This window comes from Mastomys coucha, unplaced genomic scaffold, assembly GCF_008632895.1.
Source record: "Mastomys coucha isolate ucsf_1 unplaced genomic scaffold, UCSF_Mcou_1 pScaffold23, whole genome shotgun sequence".
Lineage (NCBI taxonomy): Eukaryota > Metazoa > Chordata > Mammalia > Rodentia > Muridae > Mastomys > Mastomys coucha.
The window spans coordinates 9,230,907-9,254,988 of NW_022196906.1; the positions used below are offsets into that span (position 1 = coordinate 9,230,907).

A 24,082-nucleotide genomic window follows, 5' to 3' on the forward strand; every position below is an offset into this window, starting at 1 on the left:
ACTGCCCCACTGCCTGGTTGTCTTTTTCTTTTCAATCCTCACACCTGCCCTTGAGACCCTGTTGACTGACTGAGCTGACTTGGTCATAACTGGATGTCTGACTGCAATTAGGCCCATTTTTATCACCCTGAACAAAGCTCAAATCCAAGTGGATCAAAGACCTCAACATAAAACCAGACACACTAAACCTAACAAAAGACAGAGTGGGGGAACTATATTGAACACACTGGCAGAGAATGGCTAGGATCAAAAACTCAAGTGACACCACACATTGGCAATGATGTAGAACAAGGAGGAACACTTCTCCATTGCTGGTGGGAGTGCAAACGTGTACAATACTTTGGAAATCAATTTGGTGGTTTCTCAAAAAAACTAGGAATAGTTCTATTCCAACACCCAGCTATACCACTCCTGACCATATATCCAAAAGATGTCATACTATACCACAAGGACACTTGCTGAACTGTGTTCATAACAGCTTTATTTGTAATAGCCAGAAACTGGAAACAACCTGTCCCTTAACTGAAGAATGAATACAGAAAATACTTATACAATAGAATACGCAGCTATTAAAAACAAAGACATCATGAAATTTGGAGGCAAAGAATGGAACTAGAAAATATCATTCTGAGTGAGGTAACCCAACCCAGAAAGACACACGTGGTATGTACTCACTGAAAAGTGGACATTAGCCATAAAGTACAGGATACCCATGTGTCTTAGTTAGGATTTTACTACTGTGAACAGACACCATGACCAAGGCAAGTCTTATAAGGACAACATTTAATTGGGGCTGGCTTACAGGTTCAGAGGTTCAATCTATTATCAAGGCAAGAACATGGCAGCATCCAGGCAGGCATGGTACAGGAGGAGCTGAGAGTTCTATGTCTTCATCTGGAGGCTGCCAATGGAAGACTCGCTTCTGAAAGGCAGCTAAGGTGAGGGTATTAATGCCCACACCCACAGTGACACCTCTTAGTAGTCTAATCCCTGGTCCAGACACATCTAAACCTACACACCACAATACACCCCACAGACCCAAAGAAACTAATTAACAAGGAGGGCCCAAGGGAGGATTTGTGAATTTCACTCAGAACAGGAATAAAATAGACATCGAGTGGGTAGAGGGAGCGAACTGAGTGGAAGAGAGGATAGGGAGGGAGATGGGGAAGAGATTAGGTGTGGGGAGAGCAATGGGAGAGATGACTGGAGGAGAGAACTGAAACTGGGTCATCTCCGGGGGAGCATCTGTGCGGCAAGCCAGAGACCTGGGATGGGGAGGCTCCCTGGAGTATATACGGGTGACCCTAGCTGAGACTCTTAGCAGTGGGGAATATGGATCCTGAGGTGGCCACCTGATGTAGCCAGGAGGAACTTCCAGAGGACGGAAGAGAACACCAGCCCATTCACAAAACCTTCAATCCTAAATTTGCCTACAAGATGTGCAGGGATAAAGATGGAACAGAGATTGAAGAAATGGACAACCAATGTCTGGCCCAGCTTGAGATTCATCCTATGGGAGAGCGCTAACTCCTGACACGATTCATGATACTCTGCTATGCTTGCAGACAGAAGCCTAGCATAACTGTGTCCTGAGTGGCTTCATCCAGCAGCTGATGGAAACAGATGCAGAGACCCGACAGTCAAACATCAGGCAGAGCTCCTGGAGTCTTGTGGATGGGGGCGAGGTGAGGGGACTGGTAGAATTGAACAAACAGGAAGGGTCAAGGACCCCTACAGAGTCAACAAACCTGGGCCCACAGAGACTGAACCACCAAAGAGCACTCAGGGGCTGGACTTAGGCCAGATGTATGTAGCAGATGTACAGCTTGGTCTTCATGTGGGTCCCCTGACATTTGGAGCAGGGGCCGTCTCTGACTCTGTTGCCTGCCTTTGGATCCCTTCCCCCTAGCTGGGCTGCCTTCTCAGGCCTCAGTGGGAGATCATGCACTCAGTCCTGCTGTGACTTGGTGTGACAGGATGTGTTGGTACCAAAGGGGGGGTGCTTCCTCTTCTCTGAGGATAAAAGGGAGGATAAGGGGAGTGGGATAGGAGGGTGGGACTGGGAGGAGAGGAGGCTGTGATCTGCATGTAAAGTGAGTGAATTAATTAATTAATTACTTTTTTTTTAAAGTTCTCAGAATTCTAAATATAAACTATCTGTAGTTAGGCAAAAATCATGCCCCTCCTAGTGCACGACTGAAATCATAGTCACCCGCTGTGAAACAGCCTCTTATCCCACACCTGGGGTTAGACCAAAATCATATTCACATAATATGACTGGGTTTTTAAAGAAACCAAAATTCTTACTACACACACACACACACACACACACACACACACATACACACACACACATGACTGACTGACTGGGTGGGGCCCATCATATTATTGAGGTTTTATCAAAAAGAACTGTTTGCGAATGTAAACCATACCCTTGAGTATCTTCACAGCAACATCCAGACTAATATGTGACCGTAAAGTGGGACACCACACCTTGATATGTAACATTCACCATCAGTGGGGCGTGAGTCCACTGAGTGACTGACTGGCCCAACACGCCATGAGTAGGTAGGCATGGACAGGTGGTTCTGGGGGAAAGCATGGCTCCCATATCATTGCCCCACTGCACCATGTGGAAATGAGGGTTAGCCAAACTTACCAACCTGTTCTAGGCCTCCTGAACAGTGGTACAGTCAGGCTGGGGCTGCATCCACTCTCCTGACGTGGGTGTGATGCCTGCTCTTTGCTCTGTTCGTTGTCTTTCTTCTGTCTTCCCCCTAAGCTCTGAGAAGCACTGGGGTTTAAGTTCAAGACTGCCAAATCTACCCTGACTGTAGCCTCCAACCGGCTGTTCTTGGAAATTCATTACTTACCCCCAACTGTTAAGCAGACCTCTAAATAATGCAAACTCCTGTGTGGTAATGGCATCTTCTCTCTCTGAGCACAGGGACCTAGAGTCTTGAGATTTTCCCACTTCCATTCCCACTACTTCATAGAGCACTTGCAGCTGGCTACAGAAGCCCATTCTGTTCTGCTCTCTCCAAATGCTCCCAAGATAATGTGGTGGTTAGAATGTGCTTGTCCCATGGGAAGTGGCACTATTAAGAGATATGGCCTTATTGAAGAAAGTGTAGTCTTTCTTGTCAGAGGAAGTGTGTCACTGTGGGGGTGGGCTGTGAGGCTCCTAAGTTCAAGCTCCACCCAGTGGGATGAAGAGAGCTTCAGTCTTCTCCTGGGTCTTTAGATCAAGACATAGACCTCTCAGCTCCTCCAGCCCCACGTCTGCCTGGATGCCGCCATGCTTCCTGCCATAATGATAGTGGAGTGAAGCTTAGAACCTGTAAGCCAGCTCCAATTAAATGTTTTCCTTTAGAAGTGTTGCCTTAGTCATAGTGTCTTTTCATCGCAGTGGAAACCCTAAGACAGCTGCTAACTGTGGAAGCTCTGACTGGTGACACAAGCATTTGATGTGTCTGAGCCTATTTCCTTAACAATAAAGTTTTCTCTGAAAATGCAGAGCTTGCCTAGTGCTTAGTTGGGGTTCTCTAGAGTCACAGAACTTATGGAATGTGTGTGTGTGTGTGTGTGTGTGTGTGTGTGGAAATTATTGGAATGACTTATAGTCTGTAGTCCAACTAACCCAACAATGGGTATCTGTAAATAGGAGGTCCAAGAATCTAGTAGTTGCTCAGTCTCACAGGGATAGTTGTTTCAGTTGGTTTCTGTGTAATCTAGAGTCCTAAATAAGTAGGTTCCAACAGATGTGCTGCCAAGTAAGGGCGAGCAGGGGAAGAAGAGTGAGCCTTCCTTCTTCCACTGTTCTTATATAGGCCTCCAGCAGAAGGCATTGCTCAGATTAAAGGTGTGTACACCACATAGATATAAGTTTGCTTGTTTGTCTTTTAACTTGGAACTTGCTCTGTCCCTGGCTGGCCTTGAACTCAGAGATCTGCTTGCCTCTATCTCCTGGAATTAAAGGTGTGTACCACCTTGTGTGGGCCTAAGCTTTTCATGGTCACTATGCCTCAAGATGTAGATTAAAGGCCTATGTCTTCCAGCCTCAAAATCTGGATCAAAGATGTGTCCTTCATTTCTGGATTGTAGTTCATTTCAAATATAGTCAAGTTGACAACTGGAAATAGCCATCACACCTAGCATGCTCAGGGCTCTGGGTTCAATCCGCCAGCACTGAAAAGGTTCTTTTTCATAAAGCAGTTGTGATCACTAGGATGACCTACATAAAGCTGTTTAATTAGAACCAGGTCACAGCTTCCTCCCCCAGCGCCCATCAGTTCTCCCTCTAAAATCTTTAACTGCCTCAAAGTCCCTTGTGTTAGCTCTCACCTGGGGACAGCCACGGGGACAGGGGATGATGCTACCATCAGAAGTCTTGCATTCCAAACATGGCCTGAATGTCCCACTTCAGAAAACTGCCTTGCCTTCCTCATCTGCAAATGCAGATCCCCACGCTGATACTGCAGGCTTCCCTGAGGGGTTCAAGAGGGATAATGTAACTCAGAATCATCAGCAAAAGTAGATGTCCTGTCTATGCTCACACTAAGTTTCCAGGAACCAGCAGCAGTCAGAGTCACTTCCCTGGAGAATACTTCCTTTTCTCTGCAGTGAAATATAATCAGACATTCACTGAAGAAATTTTCATTAGCATTTATTTCTAACCCTTCTGCCTCTGTGGCAGCAGAACATGAATCTCACAGTATTTATTATTCATCAACCCCAGCACATCCATCCATCATCTATCATTCTATCCATCCATCCAGTTAATCTTTACTGAATTCCTGATGTCTGAAGGAGATGCAATATTTATCTCTTTAAGGGCACACTTTAGTCTTATGAGTAGCATACTTGACTGTCACTACCTAACCACACTGTGAGCTTTGGGAAGAGAAATGGTTCCTGCAGGCAAGGCTCAATGTCTGATGCCAGCGAAGAAAATGCAAAGGATATAACAGCACTGCCACAGGCTGCTTCCCTCCTACCATTACAGAGTGGGGCTGCTAGTTGGGTTGTACAGAGCAGTGGGGGAGAAAGCCTGGGACTGGTTACTTCCCATGATTGATCCACTCAGCAGACCTCCTTGGACTGGCTCAGACCCTGGCTTAGTCTAGGGAGAGGCCATTTATATGAGCATCACCTGACATTCACCCACCAACATGGCAGCTGCCCAGTTCCCTTTCATCCCCGAAGCCTAGGGCCCATTAAGGCTGGCTGGAGCCTCTCATGTTAGTGAAGGATGCTCTCAGTGTCAGTTTGCCAGGAACACAGACAAGGCTGCTGTTGAAAGCATCTGCCCCTGGTCCTGGCCACACTGAGGTTGCCTAATGCGTGGAGAGCATAGCCTCTCTCCTTTCTTCATCTCTTGCTCTATCACTATTTCCCCCTTTCCATTCTCACTGGCCCTCTCCTCTATCCTGTGCCCATTCCCACTCCTTCACCAACTTTATATGTTTCTTATACATGTCTCTTTTTTTCTTTTATCATTTGTGTGCATTTCCTCCTTTAGTGGCTATTGAAGGTCATTGTGAAAGTGTACTCCAGTTTTCTGGATCATTTCCCTGTTATTGAAAGACGCGCACATTTCTTGCATGTCTTGTCTTTTTTTAAGTGTATATGTGTGTCTGTTTGGGTACCACATGTTTGTAATGCCGGCAGTGGCCAAAAGATGGCAGCACATTCCCTGGAGTTCCAGGAAATTGTGCACTGCCCACTATGGATGCTGGAAACTGAACTGAGATCTCTGTAAGAGCTGCCCAGTGTGGGTGCTAAGAATGAAACTCCATCCTCTGTAACTGCTGAGCCATCTCTCTAGCCCCAGTCTTTTCTCTGTGCTGGCCTTTTTTTTTTTTTTTTTTTAGTAGAGTGTTTTAAGAAACACTAGCCCATCCCTGAGGTTTGGCACCTGCTCCAACACTGATTCTCTGACAGACATTTGTATCTTTGGTTGGTTGGATATAGGCTAGTTAAAATGTCCTAACCTCAGACACTGGGTAAGTTATTTAGGCTTCCAGCAGACCATGTGGCCCAGATTAGGGGTGAATTTTCCCAGCTCAAATGATCTAGATTAAAGGTGTGCTTTCCCACCTTACAGAACAGATTCGAAATGGATCTTCCTACTCCAAATTAAGCAAAAATTCTATACAATTGTGTCCTCCATTTTTGAGTTTTAATTAATTCCATATGTAGTCAAATTGACAACCAAAGATAGCCATCACAATGAATAATGGAATCCCAATTGGGGTATAGATGGAGTCCCTTTTCTGTGACCCACACATTATAGACTCTAGCCATCACCCACAATCATGAGAATTGCCTGCAGTTGGCAGAGAAGTGCAGGAGGGGCCTGCTGAGATTGCAAGCAAAAGTCAAATAACCTCCCCCCTTTTTCTTAAGGAATGTGAGAAGACTCCATTTTGAGGGTTGCTTATGGGTAGTCACAGTTGCTTGGATGGAAATAAGAACAGTGGGACATTAGACAGTGGGGCTTCCTCGAGTTGGATTAATGTTGGATTGTCACAGGTAGGCGACCTTGGGCAGCACTGAAATTCCACTCTTAGTGATTGACTTAGATTTCACTACAGCCCTGTGGACTGAGAACACTCATGTCAAAGACTGAGTAGCCCAGATTTACAAAGGGGGAGACATTAGCGCAAGTCATAAAGCTGATTCTAACTCAGGGATGCTTCAAACACAGTCCAATATGGATATTTCTTAGGTACCCTCAGGCTACTCAGGGAACTAAATAAGGCTTGCGTACATCAGCAACCCCTCCTCACGACAGAGACTGGAAACAGTCGGGGTAGTTTAGGCACTTTGGACCATCAGAGCTCAAAAAGGGAACGCTAAACCTCATAGTTTTTCTTCTCAGTAAGGCTGGCCTCCATGACGTCTCAACGTGGTATGGACACCATAAACCAGTTCATCTTAAGGACTCATATGGGCCCAGATGGCACAGAGAAAACTAGATTAGAGGAACCAGACCTAATAGAAGGTCATATGGCTGTTCTGTATTGTAGCATTGAACACATTGGCCTCCTAGTTCAGCCATTCACCTGTCACCGGAACATTACATCATACACCAAGTAACAAGTGGCAGGGTGTGGTGGGTTGTGACTTTAAAGCCAGCACTTGGGAGGCAGAGGTAGGCAGATCTCTGAATTCAAGACTGGCCTGTTCTACATAATGAGTTCTAGGATAGCCAAGGCTATGTAGAGAGACCCTGTCTCAAAAAAGAATAAGACAGACAGACAGATGAACAGAGGGAGGGAGGGAAGAAGAGAGAGAGAGAGAGAGAGAGAGAGAGAGAGAGAGAGAGAGAGAGAAAACAAGAATATTTTCCAAAGAAACAAAAGAAGCATCCACAGGTCTCCAGACCTGGTGACAAGTTTTGCAGAATACCCAGATGTAGGGTCACACAAACTCAAGTGTTTTTTGGAGTAACACATATTTGGAGAAAAACATATTTAAATCCAGACTGTCCTCAGAAAAGCAGCTGTCACAGAGGAACCATGGTAGGAACAACATACTTCATTCTCTTAAAGGTGGAAAAGGGTCCCAAAGGTTTTGAGAAAATAAAGCCGGTTGTTTTTCCTGACTGGGAAGAAGAGTTACCAGTGCCCGAGGCCCACAGTGTATGCTAAAGGTTATGAAGAAACAGCCAGCACTTCATGCTCCGTGACCCTTGACCTCTCAGACACAGTGCTCAGTACTCACACCTTTTTCTAGGTTAATCTTTATTACTTTTTAATATGCTTTTAATTGTAACAGTATTATAACACTTTTCCCCTTTCTAACTTCCCCCAGTCCCCCTGTTACCCTCCTCCAACTCTTTTCATGATATCCCCATGAAAAGTCGACATCTTTTCCCTTTGATTATTATTGTTACACATGTATGCATGTATGTATGTATGTATCTGTATGTACAAACACTTATAAATACAATATAAGATAAATATAAATATCAGCAGAGTCTTTTTTGTTACTTGTATGTACACAGTTTGAAATGTCCACTCATATGTTGGAGCAGAGCTGGTAGTGCTGCTCTGGAAGGTGTGGGCCCTTTAAGGGGTGGGGCAGCTGCTGAGGAAATGGGTTGCTAGGGGGCGGCTTTGAGGGGTTTGTTTTGTTTTGTTTTGTTATGGTTTTTCGAGACAGGGTTTCTCTTTGTAGCCCTAGCTGTCTTGGAACTCACTCTGTAGACCAGGCTAGCCTCTAATTCAGAGATCCGCCTGCCTCTGCCTCCCAAGTGCTGGGATTAAAGGCGTGCACCACCACCGCCCGGTGGGCTTTGAGTTTTTAATGCATGGCATACTTGCTGCTCATTGTCTGCTTCCTGACCTTGGATATAATGTGACCTCAGCGCCCCTGCTCCTGCTGACACGCCTTCCCCTGCCACCAGGGACCAGAGGCAGTGGGAAGGACTTGGTAGAGTGGAGCCCATAAATGGGGTGGACTAAAGTCTCATGCCATAGCCAACTTTATTCAGAACATCAGACGGTTTATACAGTCACAAGGGCAAGCTTCGAGTGGCAGAAACATGTTTCTCAATAGAGGCATATAAACAAATAACAATCTGATGAAAACTCACTCCTACCTGCTCCGCCTCGGAGGGGCACAAAAGCACATTCCAAGAACAATTCTGTGTTTTAAGATACTGAGGTCACGAGACTCTTGGTTTCTTGGAGTTTTCTCACAAGCACTCAGAAATCTCCTCACAGGATTCCATTCTTGGGTCATGTTCTGACAGTGGTAGAATGAAGTCCTTGAACTGTGAACGAGAATTGACCCCTTCTTCCTTAAGTTGTCTTATCAATGTTTTGTCTCAGCAACAAGGCAAGTAATTCATGCAACCCCTTTCCCAGGACATCTGACTGGGGCGGGGCCTGGACCGTGGTGCCTTTCTCTATCAGTTGCTGGATGCATAGAGGTCCACGCCACCAGAGAGTTAGGTGGCCAGTCAGAGCAGAATTTCAGAGCGCTATTGCATCTTTCTACCAGCTTTTTTATCTCAAGAGATTCTTCCTTCTAACTTGTGTTTCTCATGCTTCAGACTTCCTGGTTCATACATTCACTTGACAAACAGTCATTATGTGCCTACCACATATCAGCTGCCAGGTTAATGGCAGTGAGCAAAACACATATTTTCCTTTAATCTTGGGCTCCACAGAAAAGGGATCATGGGCCTAGAGGCCTTTCTTAATTTGGGCCATTGAATCTCCATTAGTGTGTGAAGCCCTTGGGACTTAGATCCATGAGTCATTCATCTTTGGAGTGCCAATACTTCCAGCTACAGGGCATGCTAGGTAAATGTTTGATGAACTAACCAGTAAATGCAAAGGATATGGGAATCAGAAACATTTTAGAAGACCCCTTATTTCAGTCAGGAGATTCTCAATTAAAAAAATGGTTCTAACATTTCAGTGTGCTTTATTTCCTCTGCTTGAGATCAAACTCAGCACTTCAAGATACTGGGCAAGAGGTCTACTCCTGCATCCCATCCAGCCCCTCTCTTTATCCAAATGTGGATAAGACTGAAAATAGAAGGCAATTGACTCTTTGGCTATGAAATTGTTGACTGTATGCATATTCATTAATCTTATATCCTGTAAGATATAAGTATCTGACAGAAACAACTTGGTGGACCAGGATTTATTTAGGCTTATAGTTTCAGAAGGCTCCAGTTTGTCCCAGAGGGTAAGGCAGGGCAGGGCAGCTCCATTCATGCCAGTGATCCTGTGTGGAGGGTGCTGCTCAAATCACAGCACACCAGGGAACATAAGACAAGGGACTGGAATTGGTATCTTCCCAATGTCTGACCCTCCTGACCTCCTTTAGGCTCCATTCTAAAGGTTCCAGAGCCTCCAACAAAGCAGCACCGGGTGAAGAAGGAACATTCAAGCCACAGCTCCAAGGAGAGCACTTTGGATGCTAATTTGGATTTTAAATTGGGAAGCCTCGGTCACAGTCAGTAAAATGCTTGCCTTGCTAGCAGGAAGGCCTGGGTTCAGATCCCCAGCACCCACATTAAAAGGAAAGAGAGAGAGAGAGAGAGAGAGAGAGAGAGAGAGAGAGAGAGAGAGAGAGAGAGAGAGAGAACTAGTCATGGCAGTACACATCAGTAATCCCAGCACCAGAGATAGAGAGACAGGAGGATTATGAGGACCTTTCTGCTATCTGGGATAGCAAATCAGTGAGCTCTCAGTTCAGTGAGAAACCTTGTCTCAAAAAAAATAATAATAATGATAATGTGGGGAAAAACCACAGAAGCTCTTGCCCTTGACTTTTGGCTTACACACACACACACACACACACACACACACACTTTATTTTATTTTAAATTGACAGATAGTAGTTATTGTGCATGATCTAGTATTTTAAAGTATGTGTACAGAGTGTGCTGGTTAAATGTAGCTGACTAAAGTAACACAGGTCACATGGTCATTATTTTCAAGCCTCCTTCCACTCCGTGTTCACTCAACCCATTTCATCATTAATTATCGTTTCTGTGCTATGCAGTAAATAGATATCTTGAATGTATTCCCCCTAACTGTAATGTCCTGTCTACCAACCAACATTAGCTTTATGTCACAGAAATCCAGCTCGAGCAGAGAGTTCAAACCCCAGAGCACATACTGTATCTGTTTCTCTCCCTGGGTCCCAGCCCAGTTTGTCTCAGCTTAGCTTCATTCTTTTGACTTTTAAAATATTTTTATTTAGTTATTATTTTTGAAAGAGGGCCTGGCTATGTAGCCCAGGCTAGCCTTAAACTTGTGTTCTTTCTTCCTCAGCTTCTTAAGTCACCGTGCCTGACTTGGTTTCATTCTGAGTCCAGGACCTCTCATGTGACAGGCATGTCAGACCATGGAAAATGCAAACTGATCCCAGGGGCTGCACCAAGGTCATGAGAAATTGACCCCAGGGGCTGCACCAGGGTCATGAGAAACTGACCCAGGGACCCTGGGACCATTCCTAAAGGCTCAGTATCCCGAGGAAATGGCCAACCACAAAGAGTGGACATTGCCAAAGATAGCTGAACAATCGATCAATGTATAGGATATGTTTGTATAGCTGTATACTGGAATTTCCTGGGAACCCCCCCCCCCCCCCCGCACTTGCTTGCGATTTCCAAGCTTAAACACTCGCTGTAACAGTCACCAGAGGTTCCGCTCCTTCCCTAAGACAGCTGAACCCCGGTGCACCAGACAGAATAAATCCTCTTGCTGTTGCAATGAATTTTGGACTCTTGGTGGTCTTTGGGCGAGGGTCCCGAGAGAAAGACTCCCTGGGTCTTTTAGTAATACCTGTAAGTTCATGTCCTCTGCTTTAGCAATAGCAGCAATAGCCATATGCCACTCCCAGGGAAGTCCCCAATGGTCTCATCTTTTCACCCATGAGCCAATGATAGCCAGTAAAGAGGACACTGAGTAGTTAGCTGGTTACATCCCTTCCTGACTGCAGTTCCCAGGGTAGACCACTGTTGCTCTCACCAGAACATGTGTGTGATGGTTAAAATGACCAACTTAATGGTTCTAGAATCACCTGGTAAAGAAGTCATTTGGCACACCTGTGAAAAATTATCTAAATCTAGTTAATTGGGGTAGGAAGGCCTACCTTAACTTTGAGGGGCACCATCCCATGGGTGAGAATCCTGGACTAAACAAAAAGGAGAAAGCAAGCTTGCAGTTCGGAATCTGCATGGGTGTGCTACATCCCATGGTCTCCTGTGAGAGCACACTACACATCGTTGTCTTCTGGCACTTCCTGTCTTTCTGTTCCCCCATCCTTACCTAGAGAGATTTGTCCTCATTTGAAACGTCAGGAAGTATGTCAAGAGCCGCAAATCTAGGGAGAAGGAACGTCTCTGAGGCAGGAGGAGAGCTGTGTAGCTTTTCCTGGAAAGACTCCTTCTATCCAGCACAGAACAATGAGTGTATTAAGGTTACATTAGCAAGGGTCAGGAACATGGTTGATCCAAGTGGCTGTATTACAGAGACTCCCATCCCAGCACATCATTGGGGCTCCCTGTACAACTTGTTTGCAGCTCCATGGAAGAGTCTCCTCTCCCCTGGCAATTGTTACCTATTGCATAATCCAAGAGTTCCGTAAGTGCCCTCGTGCCCTCGTGGCCTGAATCCTTTAAGTTGCTTGTGCTTTGTGAGCCTACACCTCCTTTCAGGAAAGAGTGTCTAAATTTTAGAAGGAAGCAGCTACATAGCAGGCAGCCACCGCCCTTTCCATCCTTTTCTCCAGGAAAGCAAAATCTTTTCCAGAGCCGCTGGCGCCGTGGACTTCCCTTTTAAGTATCGCTGCTGCTTGTTCAGACTGCTCTTCCCTAGCTACAAGGGAGGTAAGAAAATCTAGTTCCGACAAAGTAAACTATAATGCCACAACTAGCTTGGGCCAATTTTAGTTTCCCAGACTTTCTTTACACATCACCACATCCCCCTGAGTCCAGCTGCTCTGAGCCTTAGGGCATCCCGGTTCTTCATTTAACAGCATTTATAGCAGTTGATCATTGTTTCCAGGCCCCACCCCCTGCTAGGATTCCTAAAGTACCTAGTCACTCCTGAGGCTTTCAGAATGCTGGGATTCCAGGAGGGCCACCTCTAGGGGCTCTACAAATCACTGTGATGGTATCTCTAGTGTAGCTCAGGCATCATTCCAACACTGTCTTATGGTAGAATGCCCACCTGAGCCAGGTCCCAGACAGAAAACAACTTTCAGAGCCCTTTCCTGGCTGAGTAACTGGCCAGGTGGGTGGGTGGATGGATGGATGGGTGGGTGGGTGGATGGATGGATGGATGGATGGATGAATGGATGGAGTATGACTGTCCATCTACTCCACCAAAGTCAGCCTGAGTCTCCCTATCTGTCTCCCCTCGCTCCTCACACTCCAGGCTGTCACTTGGCTTTCCTAAAAGCCTCCCTCTTGCCCATGAAGCCCTCAAATTGTCTCTTTGGGCCCTTGGGCAGCAGCTAGCACTAGCCCTCCCTCCTAGTCACCTCCCTGCGCTGAACTTTGAATTGATACAGTGGGTGTGACCCTCAGGAAATGGCTCATTATTTGCCATTAGTACCTCTGAGTGCGTGCCTTCCCATTATCCCATATCTTTCCATATTCATAGTCCTTCCTTCTCTCACTCCTCCCTCCCTCTTCCCTTCCTCCTTTCTTCTCTCTCTCCTGGGAACTGGTTGAACCAGAGTACAACCTGCTCATCTGCCTCTGGCAGAGCAGCTGCAGGAGCTGAGACGTGCTGAGCTGCGAGCAGAGCCGCCGAGCCAAGGCTTGGGAGGCTAGGCTGGCGCGCTGCGCTGCGGGGCGCTGCTGAGGGCTAACATTGGACCAGCCATCTCCCCGAGGCCCATGCGGGGTCAGTACAGCCCGCGGCTCGCTCATGAGGCCACCACGGTGCGGGGGGAGGACCCAAGGCATCCCGCTGGGGCTCCTCGCTTTCTGGGTGGCTTCCGCCCGCTGTCTGCAGAGTAAGTGCCTAACTGGGAGACCTCTCAGGTGGGAGCGACATGGCGGGTGGGAACAACATCTCTGGAAGGAGCAACCCCTGTGCTGTCGGGAGTCCACGGTGATGCAGGCTAGGGTCATTTCAACGCCTCCAGGCTGGCGGGGTGCTGCCGGAGAGTTCTAGGCCGAGCCAAGGCTCCCTCAGTGCTCTGGGCCGCTGTGGCTGCTGCTTGCTATCAAAGCAGGAAGCCGTCCTGGAGATAACTCGCTCCCTGCCGGGGCCCTGGCCTCCTGGGCAGCAATTTTTATTTTCTTTCTGGAAATAACCAGACTGCAAACCCCAGGGCGCTCCCCACCACCCTCTGGTGGTAGACCCTCTTTGGGTTTCCTGGGTCCTATGGATCTCCCTTAACATGCAGCAGACTTCCAGGTAGCCTCGGGCTCAGGAAAAGAGGTCCTGGGGTTCACTGGAGCATGAGACCAGAGAAGGTGCCCCGTGAGGCAGCAATAGGAGCCCTGGAATGGTGAGTCGGAATGTAGCACACATTGATCATCATCTATAGACACGAAAGATTATAGTGCAGTTTTATTCTTGTTCAAGGGCTAACATTATTACCATTCTCATCTTACGAATCAGTCAGTGTAAGTTTAGAGAAGACCAGAGAGGGATGATTGGAGTTAGGAGGGCTGGTGGGGAAAGCTGGCCTTCATCAAGCTCCTTTGTTCACCAGTTCTTGGGCTCTACAAGCTTCCTAACCATTTAGCTCATATAAAACGAGAGCCTCTTCTGTGTTCTACAAGTGCTGCAGCGGAGGCACAGGAAGGACACTGAGGCACAGCACCGGCTGGATGAAGTGATGACTACTACCTAGTGTGTGGTGAAGCCAAGGCTCAAACAGCTTCTAGGTCTTTTCCTGGAGACCAGCCTTGCACTTGCAAGACTCAGTAAGGGTGGGCTGAGACGGGGGCTGTGGCTTCTGCAGGGGCGGGGGTGGGGAGGGCTGGACTTAGCCCCTTGTTAGTCCATCAGGTAGGACTCTTGGCAGTGACCTTTCCCGTTGCTCTCCAAGCCCCAAGCACAAGTGTCTTGTCACCATTCTTGCTCTTGGTACATCTCTCTGTCCGTGATGTTCAGGGGGTAATATCCTGAGCCTGTCTTCTCCCCGGAGGAAGCAGGCCACAGTAGGTACCAGGGAGACTGTGGTTAACAGTTTTTCCTTTGAAGTGGCCTTTGGAGGGGGTAGGTGCTGCCATCTGGGAACACTTAGAACACAGATTTGGGAAGCCAGAGGACTCCATGCAAAGGAAACCACACTTAGCCAGTCCTAGCAGTTGGACGGGAGCCACCATGACGGTGTGACAGAGGGAATACAGGATGTCTCAGACATGTAAGCCTGAGGAGCCGGTGGAAGTTTGTGTCACCTGGTGACTGTCCCCTGCTTGGCTGTAAGCTTCAGGAAGGTCAGCGCTGTCCCTTCTGATGAGCCCCGAGTGTTTGCCCCTTTCCAACCAGAAGCAGCTCTTCTCAAATGCTGAGTGGGTGTGAACCTGCCTGGATGGGCCTGTGCTGGAGGCTAACCCCAGCAATGAGGGGAGAGCCTCTCCTCTTCTCACCAGTTCCCTGAATCCTCTGCCTCCTCAGCTTCTGCCACAAGCTTCAGTCCAGGGCTGGGGTCTAGCTCAATGACAGCTCTTTTCTAGCATGAGCAAAGCCCTGTGCTTGGCACCTAGCACTGGGAACAAGAAACCATAAATGTAAAAGAAGGAAGAGCATGAGAGCAAGAAGCTTTCTTTCCAAAAAAGCCTGTGTTACAATATGTCCCCAAACACAAAATTCCTGTATTTGGAAGATTTTGCTCTTCAATGGTGGTGTTAGGGACTAAATATACCGCTCAAATGCATTGGTTGAAACCTCTGATGTGGTGTTATTCCCCACTGTAGCGAGACTAGCGTCCTTATCAAAGAGAAGTCGGAACTCTTCTTCTGCTGGTGAGGACACAGTGAGCAGTTTAGTAAGCCAGGAAGAGAGTGTTCGCTAAACTATAAATCTCTTACCAGTAAGAACGCTCAGCAGGTAAAGGTACTGGGACCCACAAGGAGAGGAGAGAGGACTGGCTCCTGTAAGCTTATTCCATGACCCCCACACATGGTATGCACACAAGTCAATAAGTAAATATAAAAATATTTTTAAATTAAAATATAGTATGACTGTAGATGGATTGGGGGGAGGGGTCTGTATTAAATACCTTGGATCTTGCACTTCCTGTCCTCCAAGACTGAGAGGGGAAAATAAACACCCAGCGCTTTAGTCATCCAGTCCACAGACTCTCCCAGCAGCCCATGCTAGAGAACTTGTACTGGCAGTGTGGAGCTAGGGTCATAAGCATGTAAGGCTGTAGATGGCGTTGTAGAGCCAGTGACTGGGTGGAGGCTGGAGAAGTTTTCAGTATACTAGAAACATGGATTGGAAGGGAGGTTCGGGTGAGATCTTACAGAGAAATAAGGAGTGTTCTTGGACAGTACAGAGAGCATTCCTGTAAAGTGGCGAAGATCCAGGCTGAGTGGCCTTTGTGCTTTAGTGTTCTGAGGAAGGTAGAAGTCGATAGTGAGGCGGTGGCTTATTTAGCTGAGGAGATTTCTAAGCAAAGTGTTGGAGAAGGGGCTTTGTCACTTCTGGCTGCTCATAGCAAATGCAAGAGGAAATGATGAATTGAGCTGCATGTGGTGGTGCACCCGATCCCAGCATGCAGGCAGCCAGCCTAGTCTCCATCATGAGCTCTAGGCCAACTAAGACTACATAGTAAGACCATGTCTCAAAAAAAAAAAAAAAAAAAAAAAAAAAAAAAAAAAAAAAAAAAAGTCAAATAACTAAACAAACAAAAAAGCCAGATCTTAAAGATTTGGCTGTAACCTGCCTGCAGTGTAAAATAATAATAGTAAAGGTATATTAGGAAAAGAGTGTGGCAAGGATGTGGTGAACAGCGCTAATAATACTACGGAAGTGACATCTCCCAAAATATAGCGATGTGACCACCCTAGACAGGGACATTCTTCCATTGGATGAGTGTGACCAATCGGCCACCCCAACAGAAACACTGCCAATCTGAACTGACGGGGCCAGGAAAAAATGAAGGAAGAATGTGGTCCTACTTGACTAACTCATGGAGTTATGCAACTGTAGACATGTTCTTCCAAATAGGAAAGTAGCCAGCACTGATTAAGAGATTGTCATGGCTGTCTTGGTTCAAAGGAGAGAGAAGAGGACATCGTTTCAATGTCAACTGCTCCAACAGCAGACACAGGCCATCTGGAAGAATGTCGGGGTCACCTTAGTGTGTCAAAATGCAAATCATCCAACAGAAGAATCTCATCTTAACAGCGTGTCTTGAAGAGCTTGGGACCCATCCTTGCCCCCGGCCTCCCTCCAGTTTCTTTCCAATGAAATGATAATGTCCCTGTCCGTAGTTCCCTGTGCACAGCCAGAACGAGCCTTGCTTCAGGATGACTTATCCCTGGCATCTATCTCCCCCATCTGCCTTAGAGGACTTTTAACTAAGACTTCAGGGTTAACTCTAGAGTTCCTTCCAGGATGGATCCACACTTTCAAGGCTACTGAGATAAAATATGTGTGGTTTCTATGTAGAATGGATACAAGTTTGGGAGACATGGAATGCAAGATATAGATTGGATGTATGTCCACAAACTTAGAAAAAATGAAAAGCTACCTTCTCTCTGTTATGTTGGGATAGCAAGATGGTGACAGTCTGAAGGCCAACATGAGAGACCTCCCTCATCAAGACCACAGATGACCTGAGCTGGGCTTTTCTCCTGGGAAGTAGAAGATGAGGGAAAGTCTAGCCATACTATTAAGATGGGGATACAGCCTGAGACTTGCATTATCAGCTGAGCTCAGTGTGATGAGAACGTCTTACAGGGTGCTCACAGGAACCAAGGGGTCCCTTATGTCACCAGAGGATATGCTCTCATGTCATAAACATATGTGTAGTCCATCATTACATGGTATGCACCTGTGTTTACATAGATAGCTAAAACAGAGTAGGGAGAAAGAATTGTTAAGTTCAGAGCATCAAAATTATTTTCTCTTTACTGATTTCCTAGCCTGCTAGATATCAGTCAGCTCTCTGGACACAGGGGACACAGAAATTACAAAAAGGATCAGACAGGGAGCAATAGGTACAAAGCATGTCTTGTCCTCATGGCCAGCCAGTTGAGAATGCATGCTGGTCTTTCTGCCCACTGAAGAGATGCCACAGGGGGTAGCTCATGCTTGCTGACCCAGAGAAGCCCTTCTGTGAAGAATCCCTAGATGGCAGAGAGAAGTCTCTGAGGATCTGAGTTCCCAGGGCCAAGACAGTGAAGAAGGGGACTCAGTGCTTCCCCTGCAACTTGCTTATGACGACAGGTACACAAACAAACAAATGAACAAACAACCCTTTTGGGGAACTAGAATGACAGACTCATGATGGTAAGCAGTGCTGGCTGTTCTTACAGAGGTTAGATCGCCGGCACTCACACGGTGGCTCATAATCATCACCTGTAACTCCAGCTCTATGGAAACCTAATGGTCTCTTCTGACCTCCATGGGCACCATAGTATGTGCATGTGGCTGGGTTGCCTTTGATTCCCACATGGCAGAGGACAGGGGATGGTCTGCAAGGCTACAGCAGACATTTCCTGTCAACGCCCCACACCTGCGCCTAGAAAAAGGCTGAGCAGGTGTGGCCCGATCTGTAAGGCAACTACGTCTGATATAATAGGGTTAAAGTTCAATTCAGTTCAGCAGCCCCTGTGAACTGGCCTGGCAAGCAGAACAGGCCACACTTAAGACAGTCCTTGAAGAGAGAAAATGGCCCTGAGACCAGGGAGTGGCAAGCTGAGCTGAGTTAAGAAGATAGGGCCCTCTGGGGACCAGTCTGTAGTTTGGGTGACTAGAGTTGAGAGTCAAGAGGAATCATGGGAGACAGAGGTGGAAAAGAAAGTTGGAACCAGCTTTGAGACCTTCCAGAACTAAGGCGATTTGCACTTGGGAAACTAAATACCTCAGGACTCCTGAGGCAAAAGCCAGAGAGGCGATCCATCTGGCCTCCTTCCCACCTTCCACAGCTGGACCACTTCGAAAGTCATTCTGAATGGGACTTAAAGCTGAGGTGTGGGTGGGTTGTAGAGAACTCTGCTCCAGGCCTCTCCGGGCTTCTGTTGGTGCTGGCAATCTCTGGTGTTCCCTGGCTTGTGCACCAGTATCTCTGCCTCCACCCACCTGCACAAGATGATGTCTCTCTGGATCTAAATCTCTCTTTTTAAAAAGACAGCAGGTCAATTGTACCTAGGCCAATTGAACCTACTCAGATGATCCCATTTTGACTTGATGGTCTCTGTAAATGCACAGTCTCTGAAGATCACATACTAAGACAGGCTAGGATGCCACCATATCTCTGGGGGTGGGGGGAGACACCATTTAAACTTTAACAGGCAGATAAGAAGGGTGGAACTCTGGGTAGGGTGCACGTCCTGGAAAGCTTTTCCAGTGTAGCCTGTAACTCCCACCGACCCTTGCCAGGTCTGTGGTCACTACTGCTCCACATCTTCAGACTGCTTCTGATGGAGTCTAGGAACCTACTTTTTTTAATCCACCAGAGGATGAACTTAACACCCATGCCATATGAGTGTGGTGGAGAGGATCAGAGCAGCCCTGAATGGAAGGCAAAGAAGGCCCTGTGCCGTGGAATTAATTGTCCCTGCGGGTCCAGTTCTCTTCCCCACAAGGTGGCTTTCTTTGACTCACTGACTGCCAGGCTCCTAATTCCCAATGTGGAGGTAGCAGCTGAGAGTGCTGAAAGGATTTTTAGAGTCTCCCCACTAGGGTGCATCAGCCAAACAGCTGGATACCTCAGCAAAATGTAGTATTCAAGAACTAGCTGCCAAAGAGGGAAGGTGCCTAGAGACCAAACTAAAAGCACAGAACAGTGAAGGCTCCTACAAGATAGTGGGACCTGTGAGCCCACAGATGGGATATAGGGGCTTATGGGCTAACCTGACAAAGACAGACTAGAGAGGAAGAGTTGCTAGAGTGCCTGCCCCCAAATACAAAATCCTTGGTTATGATGACACTTGCTTATGACGACAGGTACAACCTCTAGCTCAGTATAAAGCAGGCATGGTGGTATATGACTATAATCTCTGCAGTACAGAGGTAGAGGCAGGAAGGTACAGAGTTCAAGGTCACATAGCGATTTAAAGGACAGAAGGATAAGGATTTCAAAGCTATGTAGGGAGTTCAAGGACAACTTGGGCCACTTGAGAGCCTGTCTCCAAAAAGCAGGAATGGGCCAAAGGCAAATCAGAACATATGGGCTTTCTCAAAAAAAGAAGAGAAGCAAACTATGGAACTGAAATGTCAGTCAAGAAATAACCTAGGTATCAGGAGCAGACTGATGTACTTGGCTGTCTGCATAGCTTTATTCCTTCTGAAGGGTTTCCTGTAAAAGTATCTTTTATTCACCTGCTCTAATTGTCATCTCCGAGTTACTGCCCCTGTCTGCTAATTTAGGCTTAGTCCTGGAAGCTTTTAGCCTCCCTTTAATCTAATCTAAGCCTAGAATGTTTTCAGCCTCTGAGACTTGCTACTGAATAAGCTCACCCTTTCTAGTTCTTCCTGATCTCTGGCTGGCTGATTCAACTCAGGTGTTCTGGCTCTGTTCTCTCTGTTCTCCTCTCCAAGCTGACTGATTCAATCTGGCTTCTCTCAACTTCTCCTGAATTGTTCTGCTTGGTCTCAAACTAACTCTGGCAATTTGTTCTAATCTTCTGGCTCCTTCTCATTGTCTGGCTGGTTCTGTCTTCACTTGTGTATAGCTTGTTTTCTGTCTGCAACCTGTCTCTGTACAACTGTCCCAGTAAAACTGTTATGAGATATAATGGTGCAAGGGGACTCCTGGCAGACCTATACCAATGTATGCTTCTGAGTACTTATGTTATACAACAGATCTAATATAAAGGGTATTTGTTGGGGGAAAGGAGAGGCATAAGGACCTGGAGAAGGGGTAGAGGCAAACAGATGGGAGTAGAGCCATGAGGGTAGAGAAGGTGGGGGAGCGCAGAGGAGGAGAGAAAGAGAAAGATAATGTGCAGAACCGAGAAACAGAGAGAGAGAGAAAGAGAGAGAGAGAGAGAGAGAGAGAGAGAGAGAGAGAGAGAGAGAGAGAGAGAACAAGCTGGGGTGGTGAGCAATCCTTTTCTTCTTTCTTTTTCTTTTTCTTTTTTTTTTTTAAGATTTATTTATTATGTACACAGTGTTCTGTCTGCATATATGCCTGCAGGCCAGATGAGGGCACCAGTTCTCATTACAGATGACTATGAGCCACCATGTGGTTGCTGGGAATTGAACTCAGGAACCCTGGAAGAGCAGACAGTGCTCTTAACCTCTGAGCCATCTCTCCAGCCCAGGCAATCCTTTTATATACAGCTCATACCTGGTGGTGTTGGCAGGTGGTGGTATAAGCCATTGCCAGGTCCCTGGGAGGAGCCTAGTGGAATTGCGAACAAAACCTGCTTCCTTTTCTGTTCTTTCTCTCTGCACTGCTCTCTTAAGTAGCTTCCCTTTCCTCTCTCTTCTCATGAGAGTTGGGCATATCCTATTCTGTCAAATCTTCCTCTGATTCATCATTTTGTCTGCCCTTCAGTTAGATGTCACTTCAAACAAGGGTGCTTCCTTCTGCAAACTAACTTTACCTTCATTGTTTGAGATTAAAGGTGTGTACTAAGGGCTGAGCCACACCCCAACTAGAGACAGGTTTTCTCAATAAATAACACAATCTCAGTTTTCAATGTGATCAAATATCCTGTAACAGCTTCAAACATGTGCCAGTGTGAACTGATGGACAGAATGGGATTGCAACTAAGATGGCTGCAGTCATGCCAAGCTAGATCTTCTACTGGGGTCTTCTGCACTGTGTGTAACCCCTGTCTTCCACAGCTGGCATTCCCCCCCCCCTTGCCTCCTCCCTTTGCTCCAGCTGGCAGACTCCTTCATTCCCGTCCCTGTTCCTGTTCCTGTGAGTAAGGCATGCCCTGGCAGAAGAGGACACAGAGCTGACCTCTTCCGTAAGACTGAGGAGTGTCCTTGTCAGGGTCAGGAGCAGAAGTTTGCCTGCTTTCTTTGTTTTAAAAACTGTGGGGATTTTGCTGGACATGGTGGTGAGTTCCAGGCCAACTGGGGCAGCATAATGAAACCCTAACTCAATGATGGGGGTGTGGAGTGGAGATTCTTCCTGGTATATTTGCCACAGTCTGAGGTGCATAGCACAGTGTCTTCCTATTGGCATCCTTGTAGGCAGGACTTCCTGCACCCCTGCCTACTACTTACACTTTACTTCTTGGAGCATAGAGTCCTGGGTTTGGCAATTGCAGCTTTGCTTTGATTCCTCCTAACACACCAGGCCTATGAAGTGACTATAGCCATTACATCGATCACCATTACAGTTGAGGAATAGAGGCCTAGTCTTTGAATTAGCCATAACTTGGCCAAAGTCACAAAGGTAACAAAGAATAGGTTGGTACTGGAACCTACCTCTGCTGACTCATCTCCTCTAAAGGCCTTTATTTCCTGATGGGATTCCCTGGGCTTGTCTCCATGTATGGCTGCCATCTGCAAGAAAGCAAGGTTCTGGGTTCTTTGGAGCAGGGGCTGCGTGCTTGTATTCATACAGGTCTCATTGCTTATTTTAGTCACAGAAAGGGAGGCAAATTGGGTCCTTGATGTTCAGCCATGGGGACCTGAGATCCATTTTTATTCCAGCTTGGCCTAGTCCTGCAGTCTACACCTGCAGGCCAGCTGCCTAACCCATTAAGGGAAGGCCACTGCTCAGTAAGTCCTATCCATGTGCCAGTGTACTTCAGGCTTTTTGGGGTGCAACATAGAGCAAGCAGGCTAAACTACAGGAGAGGGATGTTCAGTAGTCACACAGTAAGGACATACAGGCTGAGAGGTGTGGTGATGGAAAGGAGCCTTGGGAGAAGCTGGGATAGGCCTTCCAAGCAGGCTCCCACCTATCTACTATCAACAGTAATACTCAGTATAACTTCTGTACACACCCTGACAACTTAATGTTATCAAAGTTCTTTATCTTCGCCAGCCTGATAACGGATAAAGGTGAGAAGCCATTGAACTTCTCACCTTTGGTTTCCTTGAACTGTGATATGGGTCTGGGGCCCACAGATGCTATTCATAGGCAGTGAAGGTTTGCTATTTTAGAGTAATTTTTCTTATTGGGATACAAATTTTGAGCTTTGTTGAAGGGGCAGCCTGGTACCCTGCACCAAAGCCTATCTCTGTCCAGAGTGTTTGGGTGAATTACAAGACCATGAGTCAGCAACATGGTGGGGACTCCTGAAGGGTGAACTGAACTTTAGTTTCTTACTAACCAGATACCGATGAGCACCCATAAGAGGACGGGGTACCCCTTAAACTGTGTGAGCATGTCAGCTATTAGTATGATTCTTGGCAGCTAGAATGGCCAGTCAGTATTTGGTTGCTTTCATCCAAAGGTGTCTTCTAAATTCTAGCCTTGCCTGGGTGGCAGAAACTGGCCAGGACATGAGTATTTTAGCTGCTCCTTAAACCCATGTCATTTTTGGTCTCCTCAAATTGTCAACAGTTCAGCGAGCAGGACCTGCATGCACCCATTTGTCCATCTTCAGAGCCCACGAGCTCCAACAGGCACAGTGTCAGGCCCTAGAAGGGGCAGCCTGGTACCCTGCACCAAAGCCTATCTCTGTCCAGAGTGTTTGGGTGAATTGCTGGGCACTAGAATGTTCAAAATGAGAATCCCCAAGGCTATCGATAGGCTGGTGGTCGCCCAGCATACTTGTCTGTCCATGACCTCAACAAACACAGAGACCTCGTCAGAGAGCAAATGTGTCACCAGCTCTCTCTAATTTTACAGCAGTCACTGCTCATATCTGAGGTCAGAGGCACAGGAAATGCAGATAAAGAGAAGGTGGATAAGGTCACAAACTGGGCAGAGCTGCAGGGAGACCCCCACCTCCCCCAGTGACTGGCTGTGTGGGCATGTTGTTGATTCTCATTTAAAAAAAAAAGTCAGGTTTCTCAGCCTTTTGGTTAAGACAAAGTAGAAAAGAAAAGAAAAAGCAGGGTGTAGTAGCACAGGTCAATAAATCCCATGCAGAAGAATGGAGGGTTTGAGGCCAGCCTGCACAATATAGAACTGTCCCACAAAAATAAAATAAAATCAATAATTCTAAATGATTTAATGTAAAAGCTTGCATGGTTGTACAAACCTGTACTCCTAGCACTTAGAGGGTGAGGGAAGGGGTCACTGCAAGTTCAAACCAGGGAGGGGTAGAAAGCAAATCCAGGCCAGCCAGGGCCACGTAGCAGAACCCCACCTCACACAGCAAGGGAATGGATAGCTAGACTGATCCACTGATGATAGAGGGATAGACCTCACACAGCAAGGGAATAGATAGCTAGATTGATCCATTGATGATAGAGGGATAGACCTCACACAGCAAGGGAATGGATAGCTAGACTGATCCACTGATGATAGAGGGATAGACCTCACACAG

The 24,082-nt window shown here is 46.8% G+C and overlaps 1 protein-coding gene across 2 annotated transcripts in view; it reads left to right on the forward strand.

The window, feature by feature from the left end:
- Positions 1-13,187: 13,187 nt before the first annotated feature.
- Positions 13,188-24,082, forward strand: part of Vstm5 (V-set and transmembrane domain containing 5) — an 18,944-nt gene continuing 8,049 nt past the window's right edge. Inside the window, exon 1 of one of the 2 annotated variants that reach the window (XM_031344959.1) lies at positions 13,188-13,500. In XM_031344959.1, the coding sequence (XP_031200819.1) occupies positions 13,413-13,500 (88 nt within the window). In that variant the 5' untranslated portion in view covers positions 13,188-13,412. The remainder of the gene's footprint in view (positions 13,501-24,082) is intronic. The other variant, XM_031344958.1, reaches the window with a different exon arrangement.